Genomic DNA, 12,459 nt, shown 5'->3' on the forward strand with positions numbered 1-12,459 from the left:
CTTTTCTTTTTTTCCTCTTTGGCATTCTCTTCAAAATAGACGAAGGGTCGCCCACGAAGCGTCCCTTCGCGACGTCCTCCCTGTGGACACTCACAAAGGCGGCGCAGTCACCTCGCTCATGCGCACGGAGGACGCACAACCGGAGGAGTCTCTCCCCCTTGGTCATTTAAAAAAAAAAAAAAAAAAAAAAAAAAAAACTACAAAGCTGGGGCACTCCAACTGTTCTTCACTTCGAATTGTTTAGGTGCGTGGTGAGCCAGTCGAATCCCTCGTAGAGTCCGTCTCCCCTGGTTGCGCACGTTGATTGAATGAACCTGCACGGGGGGGAAGGCACACATGTTGGCGGTGAGTCGGTCATCAAAGCGGAGATCAGCCAAGTGTACACCAGCAAATGAGCAGATCAGTCAAGTGTACTTCAGCAAAGCGCAGATCAGCGGTGGGGTCCGCTTGGGTGGTGCCCAGGCCGGCTGCAAGGGCACCCCCGCCAACCGCCACGCACGACGCGCCAAGCGTTGCTCACGCACCAGTTTCTCTCCCTGATCGTGTTCAGGTGCAGCTTCTCCGTCACCTCCGCCGCAGACATGGCATTCGGCAGATCCTGCTTGTTCGCAAACACCAGGATGATGGCGTCCTTCAGCTCTTCCTCGTTGATCATCCTGTGCAGTTCTTCTCTCGCTGCGTGAGGGGGGAGTGAAAAGGGGGGTGAGGCGGCTCCACGAAAAGGGGCGAATGGTGTGATGCGACCTGGGAGATACACACGACTGCACGTGATTGGCTGTGCCCTCCCACGCGCCGCTTCACCGCGCAGCTTCGCCGCTTGGCCGCTCCACTTGGCCGCCTAAAACCTACCATCGTCAATTCTCTCCCGGTCGTTGCTGTCGACGACGAAAATTAACCCATCCGTGTTGGAGTAGTAGTGCCTCCACAAGGGTCTTATCTGCACAGAGAGGGGGGAAAAAAGACAATCGCCAAGGATGAGGGGAAACGATTTGACGTGGTGAACCCACCACCGCACACAGTCCTAACGTGGGAACTTCCCTAAACAAAGGGGAGGATATAACTCCAATTTTTTTGCAGCAAAAAAGAATTACCTTGTCTTGTCCTCCGACGTCCCACACGGTGAAGGAGATGTTGCGGAACTCCACCGTTTCGACGTTGAAGCCTGTGGGGTGGAAGAGGCGGAAGAGGAGATGGGTGAACAGGGGTGGCGCTCAAATGGGGGGAATGGATGAAGGGGCAGGTGGTCACATAACGTGCGAAGCACGCAGATGGCGGTGAAGCTAGCCGCGAATGAGCCGCTAACTCAGCCGCTAACTCAGCCGCTAACTCAGCCGCTAACTCAGCCGCTAACTCAGCCGCTAACTCAGCCGCCAATCCAGCCGCCAATCCAGCCGCCAATCCAGCCGCCAATCCAGCCGCCAATCCAGCCGCCAATCCAGCCGCTATCTTCACCCACCTATCGTCGGAATGGTCGTGACGACCTCGCCCAGCTTCACTTTGTAGAGGATGGTCGTCTTGCCCGCTGCGTCCAACCCCACCATCAAAATGCGAACGTCCTTTTTCTGGAAGAGCCGATTAAACAGTCTGCTAACGAACAGCCCCATCTTGTCTGCAAAGGGGTAGGAGAGAGGGGGAAGGGGGGGGAACACAATGAGTGGAGATGCAACGGGTACGCTTCCCCCACTGGTCAGCAGTAACCATCAAACGGTTTATTACTCCACGGGGGGAGGTTAAACAGAGGGGATACAAGCGAATGGGACATGCCTCTTCCCCCCTTTGCACATGCAACTCAAAGGGGGGTTAGTCATCGGCGGGCACGTCCATACAGCTTCGAGCCTCACCTGGTCAGCGGCACGAGCGGTTCTCTCTCTCTCTCCAGTGATGATGGTAAGCTACTACCTTTGCCAAAGGGGGCTTCACTAACCTTTGGCTAAGTTGCTCATGCAAAGTGTAAACGTCACGCGAGGTGTAAAAAAAAAAAAAAAAACAAAAAAAAAAAAAAAGGAAAATGCAAATGCAAAACTGCACGCGGGGGATGCACAAGGGGGAACAATGCAATCAGTCGGCGGTCAATCGGTGGTCAGTCAGTCAATCGTCAACCAGTCAGTCAATCGTCAACCAGTCAGTCAATCGTTGGTGAATCGTCAACTAATCAACCAACTACTCAACCAATCGCTCAGTCGCTCAATCGCTAAATCGCTCGTGGTCCCCTGCCGCGCTGGTCGGCAATAGTCCAGTCGATCGCGCATTCGTTTGGTTTCTCCGCTCAGGCAGGCGCATGGGATGAGGAGTTACTCACGTGCATATCAGCATGCATACGATGGCGCGCGAGAGCAAATGGCGAACGTCTGCGTGGAGTCAATTCTTCCAATGCGTTTGGCTGAAGAAAAAAAAAAAAAAAAAAAGAGGGGAAAAAACTCCCGTAAAAGTGCGCCGTGTATATTTATATATACATACATATATATGCATCACATTTGTGTGCCCATGAAACAGTACGCTGCGTCACTCAAGCGGGCCATCATCGCTCGGGCGCGCCGCTCACCCGAGCAGAGTATTTTATGTGCGTGTCCGCGGGGAGTGCCGATAGTGCTGCGCGCCGCTAATGCTGAAGCGCCGCTAACATTGAAGCGCCGCTAACATTGAAGCGCCGCATACGCTGGAGTCCCCTCGCTCCGCTTCCACGCGCGCGCGGCGCCTAACACTTGGCGCACAACACATGCCGTATGCATACCGCTTTACACGTGCACAACGCTTTGTAACTCATGGGCAGGCGCTCGCGGCGTCAAAAGTGCCGCTCGCCCCTCCTGCGGTTACCTGCAATTGGCTGCGATGGTTGGCTGCGTCCGCCCGGGGATGGCGATAAGGTGATGGCGACTTAGCGGTAGCTGCTGAATGGGACTGCTGAACGTAACTGCTGAATGCCACTGCTGAATGCTACTGCTGATACCACTGGGGACGATACGGCGGCGCACTCGGCGAGGGGTGGAAGCAGAAGCAGAAGATTTATTTTCGCAATTTTTTCCCCCCCTGGCAACGAAACTTCGCCGAGTTTTTTTCCCGCGAAAGGACGCTTACCAGGGTGTGCTGCGTGTGCCGGGGGAGGGCGATTAAAAAAAAAAAAACGGGCCGCAGGGATGGGCACAAGAAGAGAAGCAAAAAAAGAGGGAAAAAGGGGGAGGTTAAGAACAAAATGGCGAACGGGTGGTTGAACGAAGGCCGAACGGATGGCCAACCAAATTTCAAACGCGTGTGGTACAGCACGTTGGGGGGAAAGGCGCAACTGAAAGGAAAAAGGAAGATCGCCGTTACGTAGGCTAAACGCGTGGCAAAAGGGAAGTGACGCGCTCAGAGTTTTGCCCCTTTGTGTTTGTTGCCTACTGTGTACGCATCGGGGGGTCAACACTTTTCCTTTCCCTTCCTTTCTTTTGTTTTGTTTCCTTTTTTTTCCTTTTTTTTCCTTTCGTTTTTTTCCCACCCGTGTGCCAACTTCCTATCTTGTTAACGCCACTGTTCAGGCCGATTGAGAAGGCACACGTTTGGCCGTACTGTTCATATGCGGGGGGGATACGTGTGTAAAGTGTTTTTTTTTTTTTTTTTTTTTTTCCTATGCTTCCCCCGCTTCGCTCACCGCATACATCGCAACGGTGTGCAAAGAGGCTTCTGCATTAGCATACCGTCGAAGCAACGAGTGGGGGGAGACTCACCCTGTGCGTCACAGCAACACTGTTTGCAACACATGTGTAGCCGCGTAAGGGATACACTTCCCCTTCAGGCAGGGAAAGAAACCCCCCCCAGGGGTGGTGCAAATATGCCTGAACATGTGCAGGTAAAAAATACACAATGGGAAGGAGTGCTACGACCTGTTCTACAAATAACTGCACAGTTAAAACGTACGGAAGCAAAGGCAGTTGCCATTTTAGCGGCAGACCGTTGGGAGCTGCCCATCAGTGCTGTGATGAGCTAATCTGCTGAGGTACGTCCCTGTGGTGGGGCACAATCGGCATAAGTCTCCCTACCGCAGGGGGGTGTAGATTGCTCCAACGGCTTATGCGAATGGGAGAGGGGACGATTCTGGGAGAGAGTTTTCTTCGCCTGTTGCCCCCCCTCGAAGAAGCGAACCATCCGTCGCGGCGACGACCGCAAGGGGTTCGCAGTGGACAAGGAAAAAAAAGCGGGGCGCACCGCAGCAATGGTTAGTGCTTCAAAGGGTAGTACCTCAAAGGGTGGCGCCTCAAATGGCATGCGGCAAAAGGCTGGTCGAACGGACGCCTCTCCCGCGGCCGCGGCCAGTCGCCGCCCAACCGCGCGGCCGCTAAAAGTCGTAGCGGCGGTTCTCCTTCATCTTGCGCTGCTCTCGGAGCATCATGAGGTGTTCCTCGTGGATGACGTCTCTGAAGTCCGCGATGCCTGAGGGGGTGAGGAAGCGATTGGCCATTAAGCGACTGACGAATGGGTGCATAGCCGCACGCGCGACTGGCGAATGGCTGCGCGATTGGCGTACCCTCCTCGAAGGCCTTGATGACCGCCAGGCGAGTGGGCACGTGGACGCTCTGGTGAACCATCTTCCGCAGCTCCCTGTTTTCCGGGGTTAGGGCGCACAGGTTCTCCCACTCCAAATTTACATCATACACATAGTAATTGTACTTATCGCTGAAGACGCATTCGGTCATCATCTCCATCATTTGGTATTCATCGTAGCGAGGGAACAAGCCGGGGGCACACTCCCCTCCGTACTTCTCCTGCAGCAGCTTATTCTCCTTCAACAGTTTACACTTGGTCCAGAAGGGGGGGGGGAGTCTGTACTGTAGGGTCCTCCCCCTGGCGTGGAAGATTTTTATTTGCGTGTGGATGTTCGCTTGCAGGAATATTTCGAAGAGGGGCATCTTCACGTCCATCTTCAGATTAACAATTTGCACTTTGCTGCCGAACTTCTCCTTCACCTTGCTGCTCAGGCTCTCCATCTTCTCCTTGTCGCCCTCCATCAGCTTGCAGTACGGGCCTGCAGTGAAGCGGTGGGGAAGCGGCGAAGCGGTGGGGAAGCGGCGGCGGTGGAGAGGCTGCGGCGGTGGAGAGGCTGCGGCGAAGACAGCGCTGAAGTGGCCGCTCCTAACCCTGCTTGGGCGTCACGAAGTACAGAACGTTCTTCTGCCGGTTCCGCTGCGCCTCGTAATTGCAGTGGTTGATTAGCCGCGTCTGCCGCATGATGTCCAGGACCTTCTGCCTGCTCTCGTGCGTGAGCGTGTAGTCGTCCGCGCCCCGCTGCTCGTCCTCCGCCCGGTTTCGGATTTCCTCCTTCATCAGCAGCTCCTCCCACGTCTCCACGGGGGGCAGCGGCGGGATATACCTGCGGGGAGGCGGCAATGCGGTAAAGCGGTAAGGGGGTAAGGCGGTAACGCGGTAACGCGGTGAAGTGGTGGAGACGTGGAAACGCGGAGCTATGGCGGCTTCGCCACTTCGCCCCCTCGCGCGTACTCATCATCCGTAAAGTATTTATAATCGTCGAGTTCCTCCGTGGACCTCAACGCGGTGACCGGCCTCTGCAGCGCCCTGCCCACCCTGGGGGTTGGGCCCTTCTTCCTCCCTCCCCAGGGGTGAACTGACCCTTGGAGACCCCTCTGCAAGGTGAAGCTGCGAACGCAGGGGCCCTTCCCTGTCAACACCCAAACTAGCAGCCACAGGAGCAACCACAGGAGCTGACGTGCAGCCCGCGGCACCGGGGACATCTGCGAGGCTTCACATTTGCGGCTCCGTAGCATTGGTTCGAACGGGGAGTCGGCACAGAGCTCTCTGCACACATGGTGATGCGGCGGAGGGGAGAACTTTGCTTCGTTCGCCGAGAGCAGGGCCAAGCATCGTTGTAAGTGGGAAGCGGCTGACAAGGTGCACACCCGTTCGTAAACGCAGAAAAGGGGCAGAAGGGAAAAAAAAAAAAAAAAAAAAACTACTGCACTATGGTGAGGGGCATACCAGGTGGGATTGGCCAAGGGAAAGAATTTTCTTTTTTTTCTTTTCCTTTTTTTTTTCCTTTTTTTCCCCTTTTTTTTTCCTATTTTTTCCCCTTCCAAACCTCCGCAATTCCCCTGTTAACGCTTTTTCTTTAATTAAAGAGTTACATGTTGGTTGGTGACATACGCCCGCGAGGTGCGGATGGCGAAGCGGCAAATGGGTCGCTACGGCCAGCGGCGTGGTCCGGTCGGGTCGCCTGACCGATCAGGCTCGGCGCTAACTCGTAGAATCGCCGCTCACTCTCACGCTAACGCTACGGCCCCCCCTCCGCGCGGAGGCGGCACTGCACGAGCGCGCCGCGCAAATAGTCGCAGGCGTTCTGCCGGAACAAGTCCGCGACGATGGCGCGGACGTCCAAGGAGGAGGAGGAGCCGCCCCCCAAGTCCTCCAACAGAAAGAGAAAGTGCTTTACACTGTCCAACTGAAGCAGCTCCTCCAAGGAGGTGCCCGCACTCTCCTTCAGTCGGTACACCTTAGCTTGCAAGGAGAAATAATTTTTGCAAATCTTGATGAAGGCCGAGGGGATCACATGCAAATAGGATGTTAATTCTTGAGGGTCGTTCCTCACAAAGAGGTTCATTTCTCCCGTGTATACTTCCACGGAGTCATTATTAAACTCTCCATGGGGGTCTCCTTCCCCCCCTGCACCACCCTCTTGATATCTCTTAAACAGGGTAGCAGCATTGGTGAGTGCCTCCCCCCCATGGTCCCTGCCCCTCTGCTGCAGCGTCAGGATGGGCGGGTTAAACAGTAGGAAGGATCTCAAAACGATTTTGAGCATCCCCAGGTAGATTACGAAATGGGAAGACTCAAAAGGAAGCAACAAAATCGAATCTGAAAGATCTAAAAATAAACTTAAGGACCTCTTCACAATGTTACAGTCGTAGCTGTGCAGAAGTAACTCCAAAGTTATGAGCAACGTGTTCAGCGTTTCATTCTTATCATCTCGATAGAAGCGACCAAAGAAGGATCTCCCCTCCGGGTTATTCTTAAATTCGTTTGGAACTGTAAAAGCATTTTTGCACGTTTTTAAAAACGTAAATATGTAGTGCTTATTATGGTAGAGTAGGTCGCCATACATGACATATTCATCATCGTGCATATCCTTCTGTCTGTTTAGCTGCTCATTAACCATCTGGATGTGCTCGAAATTGGCCTTGAAATAGCTGTAGTGCTTCAGCACATACTGGGAGAAGATCCTTTCGCACCAGTTGGCCTCCAACTCTTTCACCGTTCGCTCCCCCAACTGCTGCCGCAGCTTCTCGCTGAGACAGAGGTACACCTGCTGCACGTTCTGAGCCATGAAGTGGTAGGGGCCGTAGTCGAACGCGGGCGCCAGCACCTCCAGGAACAGCTTCTCCGTCTCGTTGTATACGCAGAGGTAGCCCTCCCCGATGAACCGCTTCACCACGCCGCACACGTTTTCGTGCAGGGACTTCATCGTCAGGCCGGACCTCCTGCAGCTCCCCCTCATGGGGGGTGCCCCCCCAACCCCGCTGCTGCCCCCAGGGCCGCCAACGCGGCCCATACCGCTTCTCCCCTCTCTGCCCGCGCGCGAGCACGCACCCGCGATTTCGCGCTCCCGCCCGCTCAGGTGGAAGTAACTCACCTCCGCGCACAGCAGGGGGTGCGCCTCGAACGACCGGCAGCTCCTCAGCATCTCGTTCATCCCCGGGTACACGTGCATCACCCGCGCGAACAGCTCCAGGCTGATCTGCAGCATCGCCCCGCCAGCGCCGCCAAACCCCCCAACGCCGCTACCTTCGCTACCTTCGCTAACGCCGCTAATTTTGCTAAACAGCCCCCCCATCTTCGCGAAGGGAAAGACGGAGAAGTACGTCTGGGCCACCTTGAGCACGTCGAGGAGCGTGTGGCCGACCTCGGCCTTCCTGCCCTCCCCGAACAAAAGCTCGTAGAGGCTCTCGAAGGACGGCGCGCTCTTTGCAAAATCGGCGAGGAAAGCAAACGGCTCCTCCAGGACGAGCCTCAAGTAGGAGGGGATCACCTTGCCATTCACTTCATCGACCTTCAGCACCGAAATGAGGGTCAGCAGAAACACGCACAGCTCCCTGTTGCACTTGAAGACAGCGGTGCTCGACTTGAATTCCAGGAAGGTGTTTAGCATCTTCTCCAGCATTTCGTTCGTCACCAGGTGCTTCAGATTGGAGATGATGGCGGTGAAGATGGCGAAGTAGTTTTTCTTTAGCTCCACGGAGGTGTTGGCGTCGGCGGGGTGAGCGGGGTGAGCTGCCATCCCTGATGAGGCCGCTAACCCTGATGAGGCCGCTAACCCTGATGAGGCCGCTAACCCCGATGAGACCGCTAACCCCGATGGGGCCGCTAACCCCGATGGGGCCGCTAACCCCGATGGGGCCGCTAACCCCGCTCCCCCCTGCACGATGCTCCGCAGCAGGCTCTCCATCATGTAAAAGGCGCACTGCTTGTTGTAGTGCAGCAGGTAGGTGCTCTCGGAGAGGAACTGCAGCCGCCGCACCTCGAAGAGCAGGAAGCCGGGCGACACCTTGCACATGCCGACGAAGTCCCCATCTAAAATCTGCCGGTGGCAGCCCAGCAAGCTGTTGATGCACTCGGGGCTAATTTCGTAGTAGGGCGACCCCCCGTACTTCTGGATGCAACTGATTATGTGCATCTGCAGCTCGATCTTCTCCTTTCGCTTCTTGAGCTCCTCCACGGAGTCATCCCCCCGGTCGCCCCGCCCCCAGGTGGGTACCTGCCCCATCTGCCGCTCCATCTCCACCCCCGCCGCTTCACTGCCACCCTTCCCGAGGAGGCGCTTCGAGAGGGAGTCCCTCAAATGCGTGATTCCCTGCAAGTAGGCCTCCTTCTCCCCGGAAGGCAGCAGCTGAAAGGAGATGACCTCCTCGTTCACCTCCGCGTCCCCCCCAGTCACCAACGACTTGCACTCCTTCAGCGTCTGCACAAAAAAAACCAGCAACTCGCAGTACACGCGAAGCAGCACGTACACGAAGTAGTCCTTCACCTTCAGCGATTCGTTGCACAAATTTTCCACTGCAATATTTTTATAAAATTTAAAAAACTCGCAAAAGACCCCCACCATGAGGGAGAACACCTCATGGTTAAGTCCCACCAGCACACGGGATAAGGCAAAAATTTTATGCTTCAATATATTCTTCGTATTGTCACTGCGACCTGGTTGGTTGGAAGTGGTGGGACCATCATCTGCATCCTCCCCACCCATAGAGTCCTCCCGAACGTAGCGGAAGTACGCCTCAAACCACTCCTCATTGTATTCACTAATAAAGTTCCTAACGAAGCTCATCATCATTCTTTTGTTAAGACGGCCCCGATCAGTGTACAAAGGGATCCGCATAAACCGAATGAACATGAGCATGAAGAGCTTCTTCAGGTCCTCCACGTGGACGACTAGCTGTGCACCGGGGTTAAACAGCTTTTCATTATTTTGGTCCAGCAGGTTGTCTCTCTCGAGCCTATGGATGTTATAGTGCTGACTAGCCACTTCACTCTCCCTGTTCCTTATGTATATCAGCTCCCTATTATGATCGAACACATTTTTGCAAATGGCTAGCACATTGGCTAGAATCTTCACATCTGGGTGGTACACATTTTTGAACACATTTAGTATGTACATGTGCAGGCATTTTTTCTTATTTTCCTTCTCGTGCAGGTAATTTGAAATGGGGATGGAGGAGAGGTTGAGGATCATCCTAATGTACAAGTTCTGATAGGAGTAGCTAGCCACGTCGAAGAGGTTCAGATTTATGTTAAAGTAGCTCTCCAGAAATTGCATCAATTCCCTTTCGTCCAGCTGGACAAACGTCTTGCTGTTGATCTTAGTGATGTACTCGATGACGTTGAGGAAGATGAGCAGGAGGTGCTCCTCCAGCTCGAGCTCCGCCAGGAAGGCCCGCACGCCGGGCGACAGGCAGCCCAGTTCGCTCGCCGAGAGGTACCCGTTGTACAGCGCGTCGAACTGGTTCAGCGCAAGGGGGGCCTCCCCCCTACCCCCGCTGAAGCCGCCACTCAAGCCGCCGCTTATCACGCCGCTCCCCGCGAAGCGCACGAAGAGCAAGTTCAGGAGGAACTTGAGGGGGGAGCTGCTGCCCCCCCGGCGGTTGACGAACAGGTGCGCGGGGAAGAAGAAGGACAGCTCCTTGACGCACTCGATGAGCAGCTCGAACTCCGCCCGGTTCCTGCCGCTCAAGCTGTTGTAAAAACAAATGGAGAGGAACTCAAACAGCTCGCTCGCCTCGTTTATGATGAGCCCCCTGAACACGTTCAGCTGCTGCTTGCTCTGCACGTTGCTGCTGCTCTCGTTGCTGATGGTGTAGAACACCTCCCGCAGGAAGCTCAGGCAGATGTGCACCACGGTGGCGAAGTACCCGCCATCGGCGGAGCGGTTATCTATACCGCTTTCGCCACTTCCGCCATCGATACCGCTGGCGCCGCTTCCGCCCCCCTGCGAGGCCAAGCGCCGCGTCAGGAACTCCCGCACGAAGAAGAGGAGGAAGTTAAATAAGTACCTAAAGTAAAAGTACTCGTTGTGCAGGCAGAGGACGCTAAAAATCTGGGCGAACTTATTCTTCGTGGAATTTATATAAAAGCGGATGACGTAGCTGTCCCTCTCGTTCAGGTAATTCCCCATCAACATGTTACAAGGGTTCAGAAAAACCTCCGCGAATCTCTTCTTCACTGCTTCGACTGACTTCTCCTTCATGTGGAGGGTAGTCCCATCCAGCTCGTGATGCAAATTGATTGGCAGACTGAACAGGATATTAATAAAACTGTTTCGGATGCTCACTTTACTCTCCTGGGGGTACACATGATAATGCTTGGCCAACAACTTGTTCATGTAACAAAAGGAGAGGAACACCAGGTGCTCCTTAAAAACGCTCAACGACTTGTCCTTCTCGATCAGGTCCGAATACACCAGGTAAAACGCCCCGTAGAATTCCGAGCAGTCCCTATTTCTGCACTCGTTCAGGTACGTCACGCTCCCCACTTCGTTTTTAAATGACTTCATCAAAATTTCGCTCAGCTCCCTGCTCTTCTCCAGGATGCCCCCCGCCGCCTCCATCGTGGTGAGAGCGGCGAGAGTGGCGGTAACAACTACAGAGGTCACAGCTATCTGAGCGGCGATAGTGCCGACTGCTCAGCCCCCGGTGCGGCTTCGCGCCCCCTCCGGGTGTCTCCTCTTCAGCGGAAAACTGATCCAAAAAGGGGAAAAAAATGTATGAACAGGTCAGGCAGAAACAGGGGCGCACTCCTGCAGCAGGGAACTCTCTGCCCACGCCGGGGGAGCAGCCATCCCGCAGCCACGTCGCTGTGCCTCCCCTATCCTCTTATTTGTATCTCAGCCGCGTAAAAAGGGAAGTAACAACGAAATAATGAAGTGATGAAATAATAAAATAAAATAAAAAATAAATATATAAATAAACGGGGCGACGCCTCCGGCTTGGTCTAGGCAGCGCGCCGCCAAGCAGCCAACTTCGGCCACGCCGTGCTCCGGGCGCGCAGTGCAGCTCTCTCCGCGCGAGCCAGGCGCCTCTCGTCAACGGAGATCGCCGTGGGGTTGTTTCCCATCCGCCGCTGTTTTCCTCTCAAGTGCGCGACGCGCATTCGTTCGCAGTACAAAGCAAAAAGGAACGCTCTCGCTTAATCATAATGCGTAAGCATGTGCTTATGCGACCTCTCTCCTCTTTGTGTGCACTCTCTGCTTCCTTTACAAACTCGTTTTCCCTCATGGACCAACGATGGGTTCGCTTCCCCCGTAAGCAGTTCTTTTTTTCTTCTTTTTTTGTTCCTTTTTTTGCTCCTCTTTCTTTCTTTTTTTTTTCTTTTTTTTTTTTTTTTTTTTTTTTCCTTACCGGGGCGGCTCTGCTAATGACCTGCCGTTCTATCGCCTCGAGGGGGCCGGTCGGCGGGGCGAAAGGGAAAGGAAAGGCAAGGGAAACACCTGCTCTTCAAGGAACAAGCGAGGCATACTACGTGTATGCACGCACAAGCATTTGCAGCATGCATGCAGGGGCACGTGAGTTTACACGTAGTATGCCTCGCTTGTTTTACCCGACGATGCGGCGTAAGTGCCCTTTCCTAATGGGTAAGCAACCTGCTAAGCGCACCCCGTGGGTTTTTTCCTTCTTCGCGTTCCAGGGTGTAGTCCCCTCCCCCCGATGGGTGAAGTCGCGCCGAGGCAGAAAAGGGCCCGAAAAAAGGCCTTCAAAAAATGCCTTCAAAAAGTGCCTACAAAAAGTGCCTACAAAAAATGCCTTCAAAAAGTGCCTACAAAGAAGGTCTGCAAAAAAGGCCTTCGCAAAAACGCCTTCACAAAAACGCCTTCGCAAAAACGCCTTCACAAAAACGCCTTCGCAAAAACGCCTTCGCAAAAACGCCTTCACAAAAACGCCTTCGCAAAAACGCCTTCGCAAAAACGCCTTCACAAAAACGCCTTCA

The 12,459-nt window shown here is 54.4% G+C and overlaps 3 protein-coding genes across 3 annotated transcripts, besides 9 other annotated features; all 3 read right to left on the bottom strand.

Moving 5' to 3' along the window:
- Nucleotides 1-23: part of a microsatellite that runs on past the window's edge.
- Nucleotides 24-178: 155 nt separating this feature from the next.
- Nucleotides 179-207: a microsatellite.
- A 19-nt stretch (nt 208-226) lies between these two features.
- PVX_001905 (ADP-ribosylation factor, putative) lies at nt 227-1,604 on the bottom strand (the record flags this gene model as incomplete). The annotated part of the gene is made up of 5 exons (XM_001612692.1): nt 227-314; nt 525-675; nt 850-937; nt 1,092-1,162; nt 1,457-1,604. 5 exons carry the CDS (start codon nt 1,602-1,604, stop codon nt 227-229), a joined length of 546 nt encoding a protein of 181 aa, XP_001612742.1.
- Nucleotides 1,312-1,471: a microsatellite.
- Nucleotides 1,605-1,980: 376 nt separating the features above from the next.
- Nucleotides 1,981-2,019: a microsatellite.
- Nucleotides 2,020-2,065: 46 nt separating this feature from the next.
- Nucleotides 2,066-2,200: a microsatellite.
- Nucleotides 2,201-3,590: 1,390 nt separating this feature from the next.
- Nucleotides 3,591-3,613: a microsatellite.
- A 699-nt stretch (nt 3,614-4,312) lies between these two features.
- Nucleotides 4,313-4,982, bottom strand: PVX_001910 (hypothetical protein, conserved; the record flags this gene model as incomplete). Its single annotated transcript, XM_001612693.1, has 2 exons — nt 4,313-4,407; nt 4,502-4,982. 2 exons carry the CDS (start codon nt 4,980-4,982, stop codon nt 4,313-4,315), a joined length of 576 nt encoding a protein of 191 aa, XP_001612743.1.
- A 37-nt stretch (nt 4,983-5,019) lies between these two features.
- Nucleotides 5,020-5,101: a microsatellite.
- Nucleotides 5,102-5,106: 5 nt separating this feature from the next.
- PVX_001920 (hypothetical protein, conserved) lies at nt 5,107-11,083 on the bottom strand (the record flags this gene model as incomplete). The annotated part of the gene is made up of 3 exons (XM_001612694.1): nt 5,107-5,344; nt 5,473-5,723; nt 6,296-11,083. 3 exons carry the CDS (start codon nt 11,081-11,083, stop codon nt 5,107-5,109), a joined length of 5,277 nt encoding a protein of 1,758 aa, XP_001612744.1.
- Nucleotides 5,931-5,951: a microsatellite.
- A 315-nt stretch (nt 11,084-11,398) lies between the features above and the next one.
- Nucleotides 11,399-11,453: a microsatellite.
- Nucleotides 11,454-12,459: the final 1,006 nt, after the last annotated feature.

The sequence above is a fragment of the Plasmodium vivax genome, chromosome 6 (assembly GCF_000002415.2).
Source record: "Plasmodium vivax chromosome 6, whole genome shotgun sequence".
Classification (NCBI taxonomy): domain Eukaryota; phylum Apicomplexa; class Aconoidasida; order Haemosporida; family Plasmodiidae; genus Plasmodium; species Plasmodium vivax.